The sequence below is a fragment of the Polypterus senegalus genome, chromosome 3 (genome assembly GCF_016835505.1).
Source record: "Polypterus senegalus isolate Bchr_013 chromosome 3, ASM1683550v1, whole genome shotgun sequence".
NCBI lineage: Eukaryota > Metazoa > Chordata > Cladistia > Polypteriformes > Polypteridae > Polypterus > Polypterus senegalus.
This window is the reverse complement of record NC_053156.1, coordinates 296,601,407-296,622,010: the sequence shown is the minus strand read 5'-3', so window position 1 is coordinate 296,622,010 and position 20,604 is coordinate 296,601,407. Positions and strand designations below refer to the sequence as shown.

General features: G+C 44.2%; 1 protein-coding gene across 2 annotated transcripts in view; it reads right to left on the bottom strand.

Annotated features, from left to right (window-relative positions):
• Positions 1-20,604, bottom strand: part of blk (BLK proto-oncogene, Src family tyrosine kinase) — a 222,550-nt gene that overhangs the window by 2,598 nt on the left and 199,348 nt on the right. For both annotated transcript variants that reach the window (XM_039749471.1, XM_039749472.1), the window contains 2 exons: positions 6,091-6,241; positions 3,905-4,036 (listed from right to left, as the gene is read on the bottom strand). In XM_039749471.1, coding sequence (XP_039605405.1) covers positions 3,905-4,036; positions 6,091-6,241 — 283 coding nt within the window. The remainder of the gene's footprint in view (positions 1-3,904; positions 4,037-6,090; positions 6,242-20,604) is intronic.

Here is a 20,604-nt window from a genome sequence, read left to right as displayed (position 1 = left end):
TCACTAGATGGCAGCAGCCCTCGATACCAGCCTTGCTCAAGGGCCCAACGGAGTGGAATCACTTCTGTCATTTACAGGGTTTGAACTGGCAACCTTCTGATTGGTGGTGCAGATCCCCAACCTCAGAGCCACCACTACACCTATTTAAAACATTAGAAAAATTTAGACCAGGATAGGCCATTCAGCCCACCAAAGCTCGCCAAATCCAATCCACCTAATTCCTTCAAAATGTCATCAAGTCGAGTTTTGAAAGTCCCTAATGTCCTCCTGTCCACCACACTACTTGGTCGCTTACTCCAGCTGTTTGTGGTTCTCTGTGTGAAGAAAATCTTTCTAATGTTCACCCTTAACAAGTTTCCAACTGTGTTCCCGTGTTCTTGATGAACTCATTTTAAAGTCACCGTCTTGATCCACTGGACTAATTCACAACATCATTTTAAACACTTCACTCAGGTCTCCTCTTAAACTGAAAAGGCTCAGCTCTTTTAATCTTTCCTCATAACTCATCCCCTGTAGTCCTCTAATCAGCCCAGTTGATCTTCTCTTGACCTTTCTAGTGCTGTTATGTCCTTTTTGTAGCCTGGAGACCCAAACTGCACCCAGTACTCCAGATGAGGCCTCACCAGTGTGTTATAAAGACTGAGCAGAACCTCCTGTAACTTGTACTCCACACATCAAGGCGCTATATAACCTGACAATCTTTTAGCCTTCTTAATGGCTTCTGAACACTGACTAGAAGTTCATAGTGTTGAGTCCACTACGACTCCTAAATCCTTTTCATAAGGTGTGCTTTTGATTTTCAGACCTCCCATTGTGTATTCAAACCTTATATTTTTACATCCTACATGTACATTTACTGACATGAAATTTCATCTGCAATAATCTGCCCAGAACTGTCTGCTGTCCAAGTCCTTCTGGGATGATTCAAAAGATTTGACATTATCTGCCAATCCACCAAACTGCTTATCCCCTTTGTAATCAGCCTAGTCGCTCTCCTCTGGACCTTTTCTACTGCTGTTATGTCCTTTTTGTAGCCAGGAGACCAAAACACACACAGGACTCCAGATGAGGCCTCACCAGTGTGTTATAAAGACTGAGCAGAACCTCCTGTGACTTGTCCTCCACACATCAAGGCGCTATATAACCTGACAATATGTTAGCCTTCTTCATGGCTTCTGAACACTGTCTGGCAGTTAATTATGTCGAGTTCACTATGACTCATAAATCCTTCTTGATGAACTCATTTTAAAGTCACCGTCTTGATCCACTGGACTAATTCACAACATCATTTTAAACACTTCACTCAGGTCTCCTCTTAAACTGAAAAGGCTCAGCTCTTTTAATCTTTCCTCATAACTCATCCCCTGTAGTCCTCTAATCAGCCCAGTTGCTCTTCTCAGGACCTTTCTAGTGCTGTTATGTCCTTTTTGTAGCCTGGAGACCAAAACTGCACCCAGTACTCCAGATGAGGCCTCACCAGTGTGTTATAAAGACTGAGCAGAACCTCCTGTGACTTGTACTGCACAGATCAAGGCGCTATATAACCTGACATTCTGTTAGCCTTCTTAATGGCTTCTGAACACTGACTAGAAGTTCATAGTGTTGAGTCCACTACGACTCCTAAATCCTTCTCATAAGGTGTGCTTTCAAGTTTCAGACCTCCCATTGTGTATTGAAACCTAACATTTTTACTTCCTACATTTACTTTACATTTACTGACATTAAATTTCATCTGCCACAAATCAGCCTATTCCTTCTTCTCTTGACATTTTTTTTGTGCTGTTATGTCCTTTTTGTAGCCTGGAGACCAAAACTGCACCCAGTACTCCAGATGAGGCCTCACCAGTGTGTTATAAAGACTGAGCAGAACCTCCTGTGACTTGTACTCCACACATCAAGGCGCTATATAACCTGACATTCTGTTAGCCTTCTTCATGGCTTCTGCACACTGACTGGCAGTTGAAAAGTGTCAAGTCCTCTACAACTCCTAGATTCTTTTCATAAGGTGTACTCTCGATTTTTAGACCTCCCATTGTGTATTCAAACCTGACATTTTACTTCCTACATGTAATCCTTTACATTTACTGACATTGAATTTCTTCTGCCTCATATCTGCCCAAATCTGTCTGCTATCCAAGTCCCTCTGTGGTCATTTAACAGATTCAAGATTATTTAACAATCCACTAAGCTTCTAATCCTCTGTAGTCCTCTAATCAGCCCAGTCGCTCTTCTCTGGACCTTTTCTTGTGTTCTTATGTCCTTTTTGTAGCCTGGAGACCAAAACTGCACCCAGTACTCCAGATGAGGCCTCACCAGTGAGTTATAAAGACTGAGCAGAGCCTCCTGTGACTTGTACTCCACACATCAAGACGCTATATAACCTGACATTCTGTTTGCTTTCTTAATGGCTTCTGAACACTGTCTTGCAGTTGATAGTGTCGAGTCCTCTACAACTCCTAGATTCTTCTCATAAGGTGTACTCTCGATTTTCAGACCTCCCATTGTGTATTAAAACATCACATTTTTACTTCCAACGTGTAATATTTTACATTTACTGACATTAAATTTCATTGGCCATGAATCGGCCCAAGCCAGCATGCAGTCCAAGTCCCTCTGCGATTGTTTAAAGGATTCTCGATTATCTGCCAGTCCACCAAGCTTGGTATCATCTGCAAAATGAACCATGTTTGTTTGTTTTTTGTTTGTTTGTTGTTGGTTGTTGGTTGTTGTTGTTGGTTGTTGTTTGTTGTTGTTGGTTGTTGGTTGTTGTTGTTTGTTGGTTGTTTGTTGTTGTTGGTTGTTGTTTGTTGTTGTTGTTGGTTGTTGGTTGTTGTTGTTGGTTGTTGTTTGTTGTTGTTTGTTGTTGGTTGTTGTTTGTTGTTGTTTGTTTTTGTTTGTTGTTGTTTGTTGTTTTGTTTGTTGTTTGTTGGTTGTTTGTTGGTTGTTTGTTGGTTGTTTGTTGTTGTTTGTTGGTTGTTGTTTGTTGGTTGTTGTTTGTTGTTGTTTGTTGTTTTTGTTTGTTGTTTTTGTTGTTTTTCTTCTTCTTCTTCTTCTTCTTCTTCTTCTTCTACTTCTGGCTTCTACCCTTTGAGGTTGCCACAGACGATCATCTGTTTCCATCTCATCCTGTCCTTTGCATCTTGCTCAGTTACACCCATCACCGGCATGTTCTATCTCACCACATCTTATATTCCTACCCATATCATACATTTGTATTAATAATATCAGCACCTAGAGCATTGACCAACATGGTGGTTGCTTCTTAAAGGTTGTCAAGGTTTCTGTGGATGTGGATGAAACGGTGTCCTCTCATTTGTCAGATTTCTTATTGTTCTTATTCTGGAACAGTCTTACAGTTTTGGTTGTTAAACAATTAATCCAGAGCATCTCTGTCTTCTACCCAACCATTTATAACAATTGACCAACAATGGCCTGCTGCCCCCTTTCTTGCCCATTTGACACTCATCATAATACATGGCGTCCCCAGTCTTATCTCACAGGACAGACAATGTTCCCCCAGTTACAAAGCCCCCAAGGAACTGGAGTGCATTACCTCAGTGGTTCTCAAACTGTGGGGCAGGCCCCCCTAGGGGGTGCGAAGTAACAAAAAGGGGGACGCGAAGATGTGCAAAAAAGAAAACAAGAATCAAAATATGAAAAATACATCTATTGAAACCAAAACAAATTAACTTAAACTACATTCTGATACTAGAAAAATAAATATAGAGTTAGATAAATGTCGATAAAAGTTAAGAGGGGTATAATAAAATATGTATCTATGATGTATCATTAATTAAAAAAGAACAAATTGGTATTAGTGGGCTCCTTTCAAAAAAATGTTAGGGGGGACGCGTTATGAAAACTCGGGTCGCAAATACTTAAAGGTTGAGAAACGCTGCATTACCTGGATAAGGGATCCGCCCATACGTCACAATTTCTGTAAGGAGGATTCCAAAGGACCACACGTCTGACTTTATGCTGAATTTGCCAAAGTTGATGGCTTCTGGTGCTGTCCATTTGATGGGGAATTTTGCACCTGAACAACGCAGAAAAACATATAAAGAGTAAAAACAAAATGAGCAAAAATGACAAGTTGCCAGTGTCTGAGATACAAGGCGTGATCTAAAAACATGGTGAATGTTTTAAAAAAGAAACGTTTATTGCAGTAAAAGATTTACAACTACTAGGCTCCTCCACTTTGAATGCACTTATCCCAACGCTCCTGCCACTTTTTGCAAAGCAGTTCTGGAAGTTTTCTGTTCGAGAGTATCTTTAGTTGAGCTGTCGTGGCTGCCTGGAGGTCCTCAATGGATTGAAATTGTTTGCCTTTAATCTTCACTTTCAATTTAGGGAACAGCCAGAAGTCACACGGTGCCAGATCCGGCGAATATGGTGGATACGGACAGTGATGGGCGGCCGGGACGCCCCTTCAACACTGGATATGGGGGAGCAGCCATGGGATGCACTCTACATCCCCCGGAATGCATGGTGGCAGCCCTCCTGGGTTACATCGGGGGCCACAGGTGTGGGACTTCAGGACTCAGACCTGTTGAGCTCCGTGGCCACCACCCTGAGGTGCTGCAGGCTTAATGAGCCTCTGTGGACTGGAATGCAGCCTAAGTAGGCCAGCAGACCACCTGGAGCACCACCGGGAGGACTACAAAAAGATCCTGCAGCCACTACTCAGGGGCCAGAATCAGGTGGACGGAGGACAAAACTGTGGAGGTGGAGGAGGAGGAAGAGGAAGAAGAGGAAGAAGAAGAATAAGAAGAAGAAGAGAGTGTTTTGTGGTGTGGTTTCAGTGCTTGGGACTGTGTTGTGGCTGGAGGGATTACAGGGAAGATGTGCCCTCCAGCTGAAGAAAAATAAAGTCTTTCATTTTATATGTGCCTCCATGTCCATCTGTGTCGGGTCAGGCGCCTATATAGCGCCTTTTTATTACAGGATACAGCGTAATGTTTTTATTTGACAGAAATTGTCATGCTAGAAGGGGATGTGTGACAAGGAGCGTTGTCATGATGAAGAATAAAACTATTTCAACATCCATCCATCCAACCCGCTATATCCTAACTACAGGGTCATGGGGGTCTGCTGGAGCCAGTGCCAGCCAACACAGGGCGCAAGGCAGGAAACAAACTCCAGGCAGGGCACCAGCCCACGACAGGGTGTGCACAAATGCATACACACACACACACACACTAGGGACAATTTAGGACCGCCAATGCACCTAACCTGCATGTCTTCGGACTGTGAGAGGAAACCCACGCAGACACGGGGAGAACATGCAAACTCCACGCAGGGAGGACCCGGGAAGCAAACCTGGGTCTCCTAACTGTGAGGCAGCAGTGCTACCCACCGCGCCACCGTGCCGCCCCCCATTTCAACATTTTCCTCTGTAATTGATGTTGAAGGACATCCTGATCTTTTCTCGTCTGCAACCGAGTCAGATCCATTACAAAATCGATCAAACCACTTGTAAACAGTCTTAATTGTCAGTGCAGTGTCACCATAAACTGATGTTAACATCTGATGGGTTTCCTGAGGTTGTTTGCAATTTGAAACAAAATTTCATGTTAATGCGTTGCTCGATATCCGTTATTAACGACAAACTTGAACTCAACAGTGGCTCACAAACGACTGACAGTATCAACTAAGTTGAAACTCGTCACAAACTCGGCTCTAGGATGGACCTGTGAGAACCTCTACTGAATTGTTTTGCATTGCTCTTGGATGGTGCTCTGTATCGATGTTCATAGGACTTTTTGATCACACCTCGTATGAACTGCCACTACAACATGAGAAAACAACAGTCATTCCTTTATTTTAGTAGCTGTCTATTGCAATGAAGAATCCTGCAGTGCCAGTGCATTATGGGAGGAAGTGGGACTTGCGGATTCATCCTCGCCTCTTCTAGAACTACACAGCAAATTCTGAGTAACACTATACTGATACTGGGCAGGTCCTCCTTTTGGTCTCAAAACAGCCTATAACTTTAACTTAATCACGTGTTCTTTGGAGCGTTTTGAGGGGTTTTACGGTCACTCGCCTTTCACCCGTCCTCCCATCTCCCACCTGCTCGACTCTACTTACCCTCCTGTGCGGTGTATTCGTTCTCAATAATCCTGGCTAAGCCAAAGTCGGCCACCTTGCAAGTCAGGGTTTCGGAGACAAGGATATTGGCCGCCCGAAGATCACGATGAATGTAATTTTTTCTCTCGATGTAGGCCATTCCTTCTGCCACCTGGGGTGAAGATTTATGAAAATGTCATTCCATTAATCAATTCTTTGTTTTAAATTGTAGTGAGAAGTCAAGCAAAATGACATCTTTTATTGGCTATCTAAAAAGATTTCAACATGCAAGCTTTCGAGGCAACTCAGGCCCCTTCTTCAGGTAAGATGTAATCTTTGTTTCATATTGATAGTTTGAGATTTGCTACCATGAACATATACACTGTGCACAAGGGACAATTACATGCAAGGTCAATGACACAGGTCAGCTGTCAGCATTCTGACCCCTTCAGCCCTGACGTTCACTGATCTCCCGATACAAGGTACACCTGTCCGGTACAGATGATCCCTTACAGAATTTCAGCCTGTTCAGAAGAGACCGCAGGTTCGATGTAATTGTGACTCAGGCTGACAGAAGTGCACAGCAACTCATCTACCACCACACAAAGAACCCAAATTCCAGGGAGCTCATGAGGTCTGACGTCAGTTATGATGAGCTGTTAGCTTTCTATGCACATTTTGTATATAATAATTCAAAAGTCTGATGATAATTGTGTGGACACCTAGAAGGATCGGGAGAGGGACTACACCTCCCCCTGACCACAAGAGGGCAGCCGCACTGGTTGGTATGGGGGCCACAGGAATGGATCATGGAAGCTCAACCCTATAGAGGCCCGTGGCCACTGCCAGGGGGTGCCCAGATGACTGAGCACTTGCAGAAGTTCTGGCAGAAGTATTACCAGGGACACCTGGAGTGCTTCCAGGTGCTCATGCGACACTTCTGCCACACCAGGAATTGCCGCAGAAAGCTCATCAGGAGGCACCTGGAGCATGTTGGGTGGAGAGGAGTGGAGTGGAGGAGGTGAAGAAAGGACGATCTAGTGGAAGGGCCGGACTTGGGGGTTTGTAGTGAAGGGACACTGGGTTGTGTGCGGGACTGGAAACTTGTATATATTGTAAATAAACGTGTGTGTGTGTTTGGAACATTGGTGTCTGCCTGTCTGTGCCAGGGCTGGTCTTCCACCGATCAACAAAACCTTTTCTTGAAACATCCTGGGTATGGAGTCATAAGTAAGAATGTTTTCAGTTGTCAGGTGTTTGGATCTCATTGAAATGAACATGTCACTTTGTGAAAATGAATATAAAAATCGCCTCCTACACTAATGGCCTGATATACTATAAGGATGACTTGGGTGCGCACCATGGGGCCCTGCTCGGAAAACACCTCAAGTCCAAGTTTTCACTGACCGTACAGGCTCACACAGCAATCAGCTATCCAATGGACACCCTTCCTCACTTCGTTCCTCATGACTATGCAGCTATCCAATCAGACCTGACTAGAAAACTTCAAAAGGAAAAATATGAGTCCTGATTGGTTGATATAGATGAGGTGTGATATGAGCATTAGATGTCTGTGACCAGTAGGTGGCATAAAAACACCCCAGATCCCAAAACCACAGTAAGACCCTGACAGGGCCACCTCTCTGAACTACAAGATCCAGGCAATGCCGAAGCTGGGAGGACGCCAGAAGAACAATGCCATGTCTCATTTTTGGGGCACAAATTAACCTCCCTCTGTCTATCCTTTATTCCCTTTTATCGACTGGGATTGGAACTGGGAACCATTTTGGCCGGGATGCCGCTCCATCCAAGTGATCCTTCCATTATGGCCCCCAGGTTGGGCAAGGTATTACACTCCAACCCAGTCGGGATGCCCGTCCATCCATTTTAGCATCTACATATGTTACTGGTTTGTAATTCAAAGTGAGAGCCCAGTGGTGCAGCAAAAATGAACAAGCTAGAAAATGTATGCATGGCATAACATGCTGGCGAGTTTGAAGGCTGTGCAAGCACCGTGGTCCACAACGGACTGTGTCCACTTGGTAAGTTCTAGAACTTTATCGGTTCATTTCAGAATTGCAAGGGCCAAAGGCTAGGATTGGACAAAAGGCTAAAAACAAATGGGGACAGGACTCGAGTCCATGACAATGGGCCACTTGCACTCAATCAGACACAAAAAGACACACACACGCACCCCACACAGTGACAATTTACAATTGAAAATTAATATAACTTAAATAAAAATCTTTTACAATTAACTCCTTGTTAGCTTGAGCATGAAATGGGATTTACAAAGCTTACATAGCTTGTCAGTTATGACAAACAGGGCCATTCTTAACAGTCTGTGGGCCCTACGCGGTTCAGAAATGTGCAGGCCCCGCATATCCGGAGGGCTGGGCTCATTAAGGTGTTCTAATAAAAAGTCCGGAATAGAATGCTAAAATTTAGGATGAGGAGGGTATCGTGACACACAATGTGAGTGACTGGCATGGACGGCTGCAGTGCAGGGGCATGACAGAGGCCCCAGGCCCACATCCCGACAACAAAAAAAAAAAAATTATAAGTCGGGGCCCCACGCGGATGCGTAGTTCGTGTATGCCTAAGAACGTCCCTGTAACAAATGTTAGGGAACTATCAGAGTGAGCGGCCATCATGGATATCTGGTGACTGTGACACTCAGATGGTAAATTACAGGATGTCCTGTCCCTGTCCAAAGTCCCAACCACTTGTGTGGCACGTATGCCCACAAATAAAGCCCAACCACATTTGCTCAATGCCTGCTTTGTCTTATTATTATCTGAGAGTGTTCAGGGCACAGGAAAAAAATATGCTTTCACAAATGAACACACAGGAGACAAGGAAATGGCAGTGCTGTCTGATTTTGTTGGCTCCTTGGTCGTCCTCGTGGTGCTCTTCAAATGCAACACAAATTCTTAAGTTTTTCCTGTCAGAGACTGAATTGCATTAATATACTAATATATTAAATCAAACTGGGAGTTGTGGTATGACTTGGGGGAGGTTCCCCCTTAGAGTTTTGTATGAGCTCTTCTTAATATTTTGTGAAAATGTTTATTTCAGTGAACAAGTGTTTTATTAGATAGGTAGCCTGATAAGACCGGGACACTATAATATTCTTCAATTATTTATTGAGATGCTTAGCTAGAAACTCAGGACTGTCCCTGTCACTGGGATGTTTGGTCTCCCTGTTAAATTATAGTGACAGTGAAATAGTCAGGTCAGGTCAGGTTGGGGAGCATGCACTGGTACTGTGCGTTGCTGCACCCATCGCATGACGAAACAGCTCAGGATCCTGGTTGACAACCCCTCAGGCAGACACGCGGTCCAGTCCCCCAATCCGGAAATGACCCTCTATCTGCCTCAGCCAGGTGTTACGTGGGCAACCCCTTGGCCTGGTCCAGCCACTCGGGTCCCCAACAATGAGGATCTTACGAGCCGGATCATCCTCGGGGAATCGCGCCACATGGCCGTAGTGCCGTAACTGACGCTCCCTCACAGTGGAGGTCATGTGCCTCATTCGGGACTCCATGAGCAACACAAAGTCAAACCAACGGTACCCAAGGACTCTCCGAAGAGACATAGTACTGATAGAGTCCCGTCTTCATCTCAGGTCACTGGATAGCGTCCATGTCCTCGTCCTTTTGCAGATATCAGGAGCGCCACACACCCCTCTTCAGGGACCTCATGACCCCAAATGCTCTCCCAATCTCCGTACTGACTTCATAGGAAGAGTCACCAGAGACACATGAATGTCACTGCCAAGGTAAGTAAACCTCTCAATGACGAGGTCCATACTTTCTCCACAGACAGACACACTGCTGATGGCCGTGCCCAAGAGGTCATTAAAGGCCTGGCTGTTGGTTTTTATCAGGACACTCACAAGCCCAGACACTCAGACCCCTCACTCAGTCTCTCGAAACGCCCCGATCAGAGCCTCCATTGACTCTGTGAAGGCCACAGCATCGTCAGCAAAGTCAAGATCAGTGAACCTCTCTTCACCAACAGATGCCCCACACCACAATCCTGCCCAACACCCAGTCCATGCAAGCATTGAACAGAGTAGGAGCAGAACACACCGCTGACGAACCCCAGAATCAACTGGGAAAAACACAGAAGTCCTGTCTCCACTCTACACAGCACTCACAGTACCAGTGTACAGGCCGGCCATGATACCCAGCAACCTCGAGGGGATCCCGCAAAGTCTCAGGACAGGGCAGCTCGATCAAATAAGTCCAACGCTTTATGAAAATCGACAAAGGCTGCAAAGAAACTCTGCAGATATTTGCGTTTGTGCTCCATGAGAACCTTCAGTGCCACACAGTGAAAACAGCAAATCATCCATCCATTTTCCAACCTGCTGAATCCTAACTACAGGGTCACGGGGGTCTGCTGGTGCCAATCCCAGCCAACACAGGGCGCAAGGCAGGAATCAATCCCGGGCAGGGCGCCAACACACCGCAGAACAGTAAATCATTATAAATTATAACTTATGATAAAATCATTATAATCTGCAGATAACAGAGCTGTGCACTTGGTTTAGTATAAGTTAAATAGCACCAGTGTTGCCAGGTCCCTGGTTTTCTTGTCCCAATTGTGCAATTTCTGATCGTTGTCCATGGGAAAAAAATCGTCTTTTGTGGTTTGAGGTTTTTCGGATTACTTTTTTTGTTGTGAACAACTTTTTATTGAGCAAAAACAAATTGACAGGAATAAACAGACATAACATACAAAGTAACCCAACCCACCCACTAGCCACCCTCTCCCACCCAGACTGAACCAAGGGATAATTAAAAAAGAAAAACAACAACAACACAACAACAACAACATTTATTTCTATAGCACATTTTCATACAAACAGTAGCTCAAAGTGCTTTACATAATAAAGAATAGAAAAATGAAAGACATAATTATAAAAAATAAATCAACATTAACATCGAATAAGAGTAAGGTTCAATGGCCAGGGGGGACAGAAAAACAAAAACTCCAGACGGCTGTAGAAAAATAAAATCTGTAGGGATTCCAGACCATGAGACCGCCCAGTCCCCTCTGGGCATTCTACCCAACATAAATGAAACAGTCCTCTTTGGATTTAGGGTTCTCACGGAAAGGCTTGATGATGATGATGGTCACGTAGACTTCTTCCTTTTAATCCGTCCATCATTGTTGGAGCATCATGAAGCACTGAGTAGGTGGAGGTGGCGCAGGCCACCACCACAAAGAAACCGGAAAAAGAAACAAAAAAAACAGGATTCATTTGCATTACTGGACGCGCCATTAATCCAACGAATCCAATTGTAGGAGGAGGACTGCTGGTTGTTGACAGTGATGCATTCTGGTGTCTTCCAGCGGGAGGCAATAATTAGTTTGGCTGCCAGGGTACCCAGACAGGATGAGTTGGCATTTCAGAGAATTTAAGGGGAAGCCTAGAAAAGGTCTAAAAGAAGAAAGATTTGAGGTAACAGAAGAATGCAAAAGGAAAGAAAGGAAGACAGTAGGTGACATGTGTGTGTCCTAAAAGGAAAAGACAAGGGGGACAGTGGCAGAACATGTGGAGAAAAGTGCCAGGTAAACCAAGGGAACATAAATGACAGAGAGGATCAGCAGCAAGGCCCATCAGGAGTGGGATGGAGTCTGGGTAGAATTTTGAACTGGGCGTGCTGGTAGTTTGGGTTGCTTGGGCTACTTTTGAAAAATCAATGAGGTATTTTGGGCTATTTTCCAACACCCGCCCCTTGAATGTTTACTGTGTTTTTTATCCATCTGGCACCCTTTTCCCTGCTATTTGCACTTGTATAAGTTCTTTACCCCCTTGTGTGATGGTATATACCCATTCTATCACTCTGAAATACCCCCCTCCTTAGGCTTTAATGGCGTATACCTAACATTTTGTCTCTGACACTGCCCCCCGTTTTTCAGTGTGTCCTTTTGTCAAGCATTGGGGACAATTTCACTTTTACTAAGTGGCTCGAATTCTTTTAAGAACCTGGAAACCCTGAACAGCACCGACTTAATGTTTATTTGCACGTGCACGGCAGCTGACGTGCCACAGGGTACTTCATTCATATTTAGACACCCCTTTTTATTCTCCTTCCCTTGCATTTAATATTTTCGGTTAGTAAGATTACACGGCACAACAAATTTTTTGCTTCTTGAACACTGTTGGGTGTTTCTTATAGATTGTTGGGTGTCGATCACGAATATCACATCAAAATTTACCCGTCACATACCGTTTCAGATTTTTTCTTATATTGGTATCCAAACATTTTCAATCCCGTAAGTGACTTCTCAACTAACGGTTTGTGCAGCCTGGGCAGGTCCAGCCATGGAAGCTGTTCTGTGGAAGTTGACATCCTGGGCCAATCTGAACGAGCTTGACGACGTCTTCCAGCATGATATGAAGGTGGCTTGCATACAGCGATCCTGCTCATTTGGTTGATATAGATAGTCATTGTGTATGTATAGTATCAGTATATTAAAGTATAGCATCTGTAGCAATATAACAGTAAGTAAGCTTGATGCTATAGACGTTTTGGTGTCAGGCGATATGTCTCGTCAATGTCGTAACAGCCGCGATACATTCTGCTATATACACTTGCGCCTCAGAGACATTGGATGACTGCTCTTGTGAAGAAACCTTATCATCTGTATTTTGGCTGCAAAATTGGTGATCAAGACAAGGAATGGGCGCCTCACATTTGCTGTACGACATGTGCTGTCAGTCTGAGAGCCTGACTCAGAGGCACTCAAAAGACGACGCCGTGTGCTGTTTCCGATGATATGGCGAGAATACAAAGACCATGTGACGGACTGTTACGTGTTTGACTAATGTGTCTGGTTTCTCTGCCAAAAACAAGAAGTCAATTAAATATCCTAATCTGCCTTCAGCAATGAGACTCGTGCCACATGACGACAGTCTTCCAATTCCTAAACCAGCAGAGGATTGGACCTTAGATGAACCAGATGAAGAAACTGCAATGCAGGGTACTGACAGTGACCCGGATTTTGAACCGTACTCATCAGGCGATCCACATCTGATGACACAGCCTGAATTAAACAATTTGATCAGAGATTTGGGTCTGTCAAAAGCAAACGCTGAGCTGCTGGTTTCGAGACTGGTGTTTGCTGTCACCAGGTATGAAAATGTCTGTGTTTCGAGGCCAACATCATGATATAACCAAATTTTTAGCACAACTCGACAGTCTCTGTTTCTGTTGTGACATTGAAGGATTGTTCTCGGCCTTGGGTTGGGATCACAACCTGGAAAAGTGGCGTCTCTTCATTGATTCATCAATGTCAAGCCCGAAAGCTGTTCTGCTACACGATGGCAACGTTTATCCTTCAATACCTGTTGGCTATGCAGCACACATGAAAGAAACATATGAGAATATGCAACTGTTGCTGAAGCACGTCCAGTATAGCAGGTACAACTGGAATATCTGCGGAGATCTTAAAGTTGTAGGACTGCAGCTCGGCCATACAAAGTACTGTTGTTTCATCTGTGAATGGGACAGCCGTACCAAAGAGTCGCACTATTCTTCACAGAACTGGCCACTCCGTAAAAAGTTAGTTCCAGGACAGAAAAAATGTGGCACATGAATCGCTTGTCAACCCGGCAAAGATATTTTTGCCTCCTCTCCTCACATAAAACTGGGACTCATGAAGAATTTCGTGAAAGCCCTGAACAAGGAAGGTTTTCGTTATTTTATTATATTTATTAACGTTATTTCGTTATTTCATTTATATTAGGTAGAATGCCCAGAGGGGACTGGGCGATCTCATGGTCTGGAATCCCTACAGATTTTATTTTTTCTCCAGCCGTCTGGAGTTTTTTGTTTTTCTGTCCCCTGGCCATTGAACCTTACTCTTATTCGATGTTAATTAATGTTGATTTATTTTGTTTTATAATTGTGTCTTTCATTTTTCTATTCTTTAATATGTAAAGCACTTTGAGCTACTGTTTGTATGAAAATGTGCTATAGAAATAAATGTTGTTGTTGTTGTTGTTGTTATTTAAGGCAGATGTTCCCAAGAATAACTGATTTTCGTTGGCTCCCAGACATGTTACGAGTGACAAGCGGTTTATAGATTTGTTAGTTGGGCCGGAAAAAATTGCCTGGAAAGCCTTCAAAGACGTTGTTGACAATTTTCTGGGCAATTACAGAGCCCCAAACTCCATTCAGCAGGTAGACAAACTTCTCAAAGCTTACAAGACAATGAAGTGCAACACGTCACTCAAGATTCATTTCCTCCGCTCGCACTTGGACTTCTTCCCCGCAAATCTCGGTGCTGTCGGTGACGAACGCGGTGAAAGGTTTCATCAGGACATTGCTACGATGGAGAGACGATACCAGGGCAACTGGAATCTGTCAATGCTTGCTGACTACTGTTGGACACTGCAACGTGATGCACCAGGCATTGATTACAAAAGAAAATCAGGAGCAAAACACTTTTAATTCTGTTCAATTTAATAGCTTATGCGAAAACATAAATGTGACTAAATATGTTATTGTCAGTAAACATATAAATGTCTATTTCTCAGAATGCCTATATGATGCAGTAAAACCAACAAACTATATTCATGCATACCCAGTAGGTACCTGTCACAATTTGCAAAGACATTTCAAAAAAATTGTTGTGCAGTGTTATTGAACTTGGGTGGCACGGTGGCGCAGTGGTAGCGCTGCTGCCTTGCAGTTAGGAGACCAGGGTTCGCTTCCCGGGTCCTCCCTGCGTGGAGTTTGCATGTTCTCCCCGTGTCTGCGTGGGTTTCCTCCCACAATCCAAAGACATGCAGGTTAGGTGGATTGGCGATTCTAAATTGGCCCTAGTGTGTGCTTGGGGTGTGTTTGTGTGTGTCCTGCGGTGGGTTGGCACCCTGCCCAGGATTGGGTCCTGCCTTGTGCCCTGTGTTGGCTGGGATTGGCTCCAGCAGACCCCCGTGACCCTGTATTCGGATTCAGCGGGTTAGAAAATGGATGGAAGGGATGTTATTGAACTTACCTGTTATGACTAAAAGCACAGTGATATACTGTGATATAGCAGGTCCGCGGCTTAGAAGAAAAGGCAAGCTTTTAAAAGAAATAAGCGGCTTAGAGAGGGGGCATGGTAGTGTGGCCGGAAATACACATCATTGACGTATTGACACTTTAGAAAAGCAATATAATATATCAACACGATATCTGGAGTTTGAATTCTCTCCTACCAAAATTGTTTTGATGTGTTTATTCTGCAAACAACCCAGAAGACAATACCAGAGACATGTTAAAGCACATTTATGTCAATTTACCTCAATATAAAAGTCATATAAAAATGTCGGCGGCACTCGCTTTTTGCGCTTGTACTGCACATTCATCTCTCTTTGCATGAATCACCCATCATGCTCGGAGTGAATAATTTTATAATTTGATGAAATCTTTCCCTATACTCATCGCTAACATCACCCAGATTTGGTGGAAAAAAAAGTCGAGATGAGAATGTAAAAAATGGCACCTTCAGTGACATTCGGGCTCCCGTAAGCGGATACGCTGTCAGCAGGTTCTCCACGAGCTCAGCGTTATTCTCTGCTCTGTGACTGCCAAGAAAATTCTGGACAACCGGCACGAATGAGGGTGTTGATTCAGTGGGCTACAGTTTTCTTTTGAACTCATCGTCAAACATCAGTTCACGCATATCAGGAACAACAAAAACACCTTTCTTCATTTTGGCTTCACTTTTCTCGAGACCAAACTTATTTGTTAAATGCATCGCCGTTTCGGTCCATCGCCTTGACAGAATTTTCAAAGTAACGGTGAATCTAACGAAGGAAAAGTCCTGAAATGCAATTTTATGTCAGTCAGCCAGTCAGGCAGTATCCAACCCGCTACATCCTAACACAGGGTCATGGGGTCAATCCCAGCCAACGCAGGAACCAATCTTGGGCAAGGCGCCAGCCCACTGCAGGACACACACGCACACACTAGGGACAATTTAGAATCGCCAATCCACCTAACCTGCATGTCTTCGGACTGTGGGAGGAAACCCACGCAGGCACAGGAAGAACATGCAAACTCCATGCAGGAAGGACCCGGGAAGCGAACCCAGGCACCTAACTGCGAGGCAGCAGCGCTACCCACTGCGCCACCCGCAATGTTATGTTTAGCAGTAAAACCTCTACCTACTGCACCGTCATGTCCGAGTTGTGTCATTACGCTTTAGAGTCATATAAGACCTGGTAATCAGTAAAAAAAAAATGTTTCTGCTAATCAAAAATCAACAATGACAAGGTAAACAACTCACAGCTGCTAGTAACGTGTGGCAAATTCTTTTATCTCAATGGCATCCCTAGTGGACTTACCGTAATTTATCAAAATACTTATCCGCCTGTCCTGTCCAGTCACCCTGGAACATCACAACTAAAAAACGGGACGTGCTGCTGGATGAAAAATGGTTTTCAGATTTGGAGTCAGCAAGTGAAACCTGTTACAGTAAAGGTGAAAGACTCCCAGTAGCAAAATGCTTGTTGACCCGTGTAATGAGTGGCCATTACTTTTTGCATAGAAAACGCAGTTGTTTTCTTAAGATTGTTTATTTTAAAGTTTAATAATACTTTGTGTATGTCATATACAATATGTATGAGACAATCAAATCTCGATAAATAAAGTCCATGATATGCATTGCGGGGCGGCACGGTGGCGCAGTGGGTAGCTCTACTGCCTCGCAACAGGAGATCTGGGTTCACTTCCCGGGTCCTCTCTGCGTGGAGTTTGCATGTTCTCCCCGTGTCTGCGTGGGTTTCCTCCCACAGTCAAAAGACATGCAGGTTAGGTGGATTGGCGATTCTAAATTGGCCCTGGTGTGTTTGTGTGTGTCCTGCGGTGGGTTGGCACCCTGCCCGGGATTGGTTCCTGCCTTATGCCCTGTGTTGGCTGGGATTGGCTCCAGCAGACCCCCGTGACCCTGTATTCGGATTCAGCAGGTTAGAAAATGGATGGATGGATGAATTACTCAGATCTCAAAACATGACTTTTAAATAGTCAAAATAGAATTGTTGATATCTGTCTAGCAGAAGAACTGGCAGGCATCATTAGTAAAATAATTTCTCGTAATTATGATTAAATGTTGAAATGGCCCTTTCCTGTACTGAGCCCTCAGCCAAGTGGAAAATGGATGGATGGATGGATATTTATTGCGGGGTGGCACGGTGGTGCAGTGGGTATCTCTACTGCCTCGCAACAGGAGACGTGGGTTCACTTCCCGGGTCCTCCCTGCGTGGAGTTTGCATGTTCTCCCCGTGTCTGCGTGGGTTTCCTCCCACAGTCCAAAGACATGTTGGTTGGATGCATTGATGATCCTAAATTGTCCCTAGTATGTGCTTGGTGTGTGTGTTTGTGTGCCCTGTGGTGGGCTGGCACCCTGCCCGGTGTTTGTTACCTGCCTTGCCCCCTGTGTTGGCTGGGATTGGCTCCAGCAGACCCCCGTGACCCTGTAGTTAGGATATAGCGGGTTGGATAATAGATGGATGGATGGATATTCATTGCATGCAAAGTTGTGTTTATGTGAATATTTTTTGGGGAAGGGGGTCCATAGCTTTCATCAGATTCTTAAAAGGGTCCGTGACTCCAAAAGGGTGAAGAGGTGGTGCTCAGGCTGTGCTTCATGCCCTGGTGTCTCCTCATTCCAAAGCATAAATCTTCACATGCTGCCTGGTGTCCCGTCTACGGTCGGCTCCTGCTTTTCACTGTATTCTGCTGGGGTAGGCAAGTACACATAATGGATGGCTACAACGCTGTTTCTTAACAATCTTATCTTTTACTGTATTATTTTCATTTCTTTGTTGAACACCTTTATCCAAGGTGATGTACGCCATTTGAGATACTGTTGGCTCCATTTCTTTTATTTTATTCCAATTGGAGCCCACACAGGTGGCGTGACTTGCTCATGGTGACACAGTGTCAGTAGCAGAATTTGAGCCCACAATCTGAGGATTTGCAGGGCAAAGCCCAAAGCCTGAGCCTCTACACCACACTGTATAGTGCCTTGAAAGTGACACACCTACGTGCGGTCTAGAAAACAAAGCCCTGCATGCATTACACAGCCCTCCATAGCACAGAGTCGGGACCAACACAAGAAGCAACTTCATCTGCCTTGACGCTGTGTGGCACAATTTGTATGTCAGTAAGCAGCTCAACTGCGGGCATGAACAGGATGTGTACTCTATCTGGGACGTTCGCGTGTGTGTGTGCGTATGTGTGTGTGTATGAGCTTCTGCTTCATACGATGGAAAATGGAAGAAATAGCATCACGTCCTGTCCGGATGTTAATAAGTGATAGAAGCTCTGAGTGGCTTCAGGGTTGGGCTGTGGTATGGTTAACACATATGTGACTGACCACAACCCTTATCACAACGATCCCACTTGCTATATTTAGAGGCTCTGTCAACATGAGGAAATCAAGTTTCTTTAACAGAAAAGTTGCAGTTTTTCTTGGCGGTGCCGTTGTTGTAATTCTTGCACCGAAGAGCTTGGTTGACATTTTAACAAAGCGTTGACATGAAGAAAATAAGAGAAATAAACGTGTTGTGACTTGGGGGTGACTTGACTCTCTGTGTCACAGAAATTCCACTAATAATAATAATAATAATAATAATAATAATAATAATATGAGCTTTATTTACAGTGGATGAAAAAAGAATTCAGACCCCTTCCCTTTCTGTGCACTTTATTGTGTGGTAGGTTTAATTTTAAATTGACGAATTTGCCAGTTTTGCCCATCAGTCTATATTTAATTGCCCATAATGACAAAGTGAAAACATCCACCCATCCATTATCCATCCATCCATCCATTTTCGAACCCACTATATCCTAACTACAGGATCACGGGGGTCTGCTGGACCCAATCCCAGCCAACACAGGGTGCAAGGCAGGAAGCAAACCCCAGGCAGGGTGCTAGCCTACCGAAGGGCACACATACACTATGGACAATTTAGAATTGCCAATCCACCTAACCTGCATGTCTTTGGACTGTGGGAGGAAACCCGCGCAGACACGGGGAGAACATGCAAACTCCACACAGGGAAGCAAACCCAGGTCTCCTAACTGCGAGGCAGCAGCGCTACCCACTGTGCCACCATGCCGCCCTGCAATGAATATCATGTACTTTATTTATCGAGATTTGATTGTCTCATACATATTGTATATGACAGGGGTGCCCATACTTTTTCGGCTTGCGAGCTACTTTTAAAATGAGCAGGTCAAAATGATCTACCTACATTAAAAATTATATATATATACAGTGGTGTGAAAAACTATTTGCCCCCTTCCTGATTTCTTATTCTTTTGCATGTTTGTCACACAAAATGTTTCTGATCATCGAACACATTTAACCATTAGTCAAATATAACACAAGTAAACACAAAATGCAGTTTTAAATGATGTTTTTATTATTTAGGGAGAAAAAAACCCAAACCTACATGGCCTTGTGTGAAAAAGTAATTGCCCCCTGAACCAAATAACTGGTTGGGCCACCCTTAGCAGCAATAACTGCAATCAAGCGTTTGCGATAACTTACAATGAGTCTTTTACAGCGCTCTGGAGGAATTTTGGCCCACTCATCTTTGCAGAATTGTTGTAATTCAGCTTTATTTGAGGGTTTTCTAGCATGAACCACCTTTTTAAGGTCATGCCATAGCATCTCAATTAGATTCAGGTCAGGACTTTGACTAGGCCACTCCAAAGTCTTCATTTTGTTTTTCTTCAGCCATTCAGAGGTGGATTTGCTGGTGTGTTTTGGGTCATTGTCCTGTTGCAGCACCCAAGATCGCTTCAGCTTGAGTTGACGAACAGATGGCTGGACATTCTCCTTCAGGATTTTTGGTAGACAGTAGAATTCATGGTTCCATCTATCACAGCAAGCCTTCCAGGTCCTGAAGCAGCAAAACAACCCCAGACCATCACACTACCACCACCATATTTTACTGTTGGTATGATGTTCTTTTCTGAAATGCTGTGTTCCTTTTACGCCAGATGTAACGGGACATTTGCCTTCCAAAAAGTTCAACTTTTGTCTCATCAGTCCACACGGTATTTTCCCAAAAGTCTTGGCAATCATTGAGATGTTTCTTAGCAAAATTGAGACGAGCCCTAATGTTCTTTTTGCTTAACAGTGGTTTGCGTCTTGGAAATCTGCCATGCAGGCCGTTTTGCCCAGTCTCTTTCTTATGGTGGAGTCGTGAACACTGACCTTAATTGAGGCAAGTGAGGCCTGCAGTTCTTTAGACGTTGTCCTGGGGTCTTTGTGACCTCTCGGATGACTCGTCTCTGCGCTCTTGGGGTAATTTTGGTCGGCCGCCACTCCTGGGAAGGTTCACCACTGTTCCATGTTTTTCCCATTTGTGGATAATGGCTCTCACTGTGGTTCGCTGGAGTCCCAAAGCTTTAGAAATGGCTTTATAACCTTTACCAGACTGATAGATCTCAGTTACTTCTGTTCTCATTTGTTCCTGAATTTCTTTGGATCTTGGCATGATGTCTAGCTTTTGAG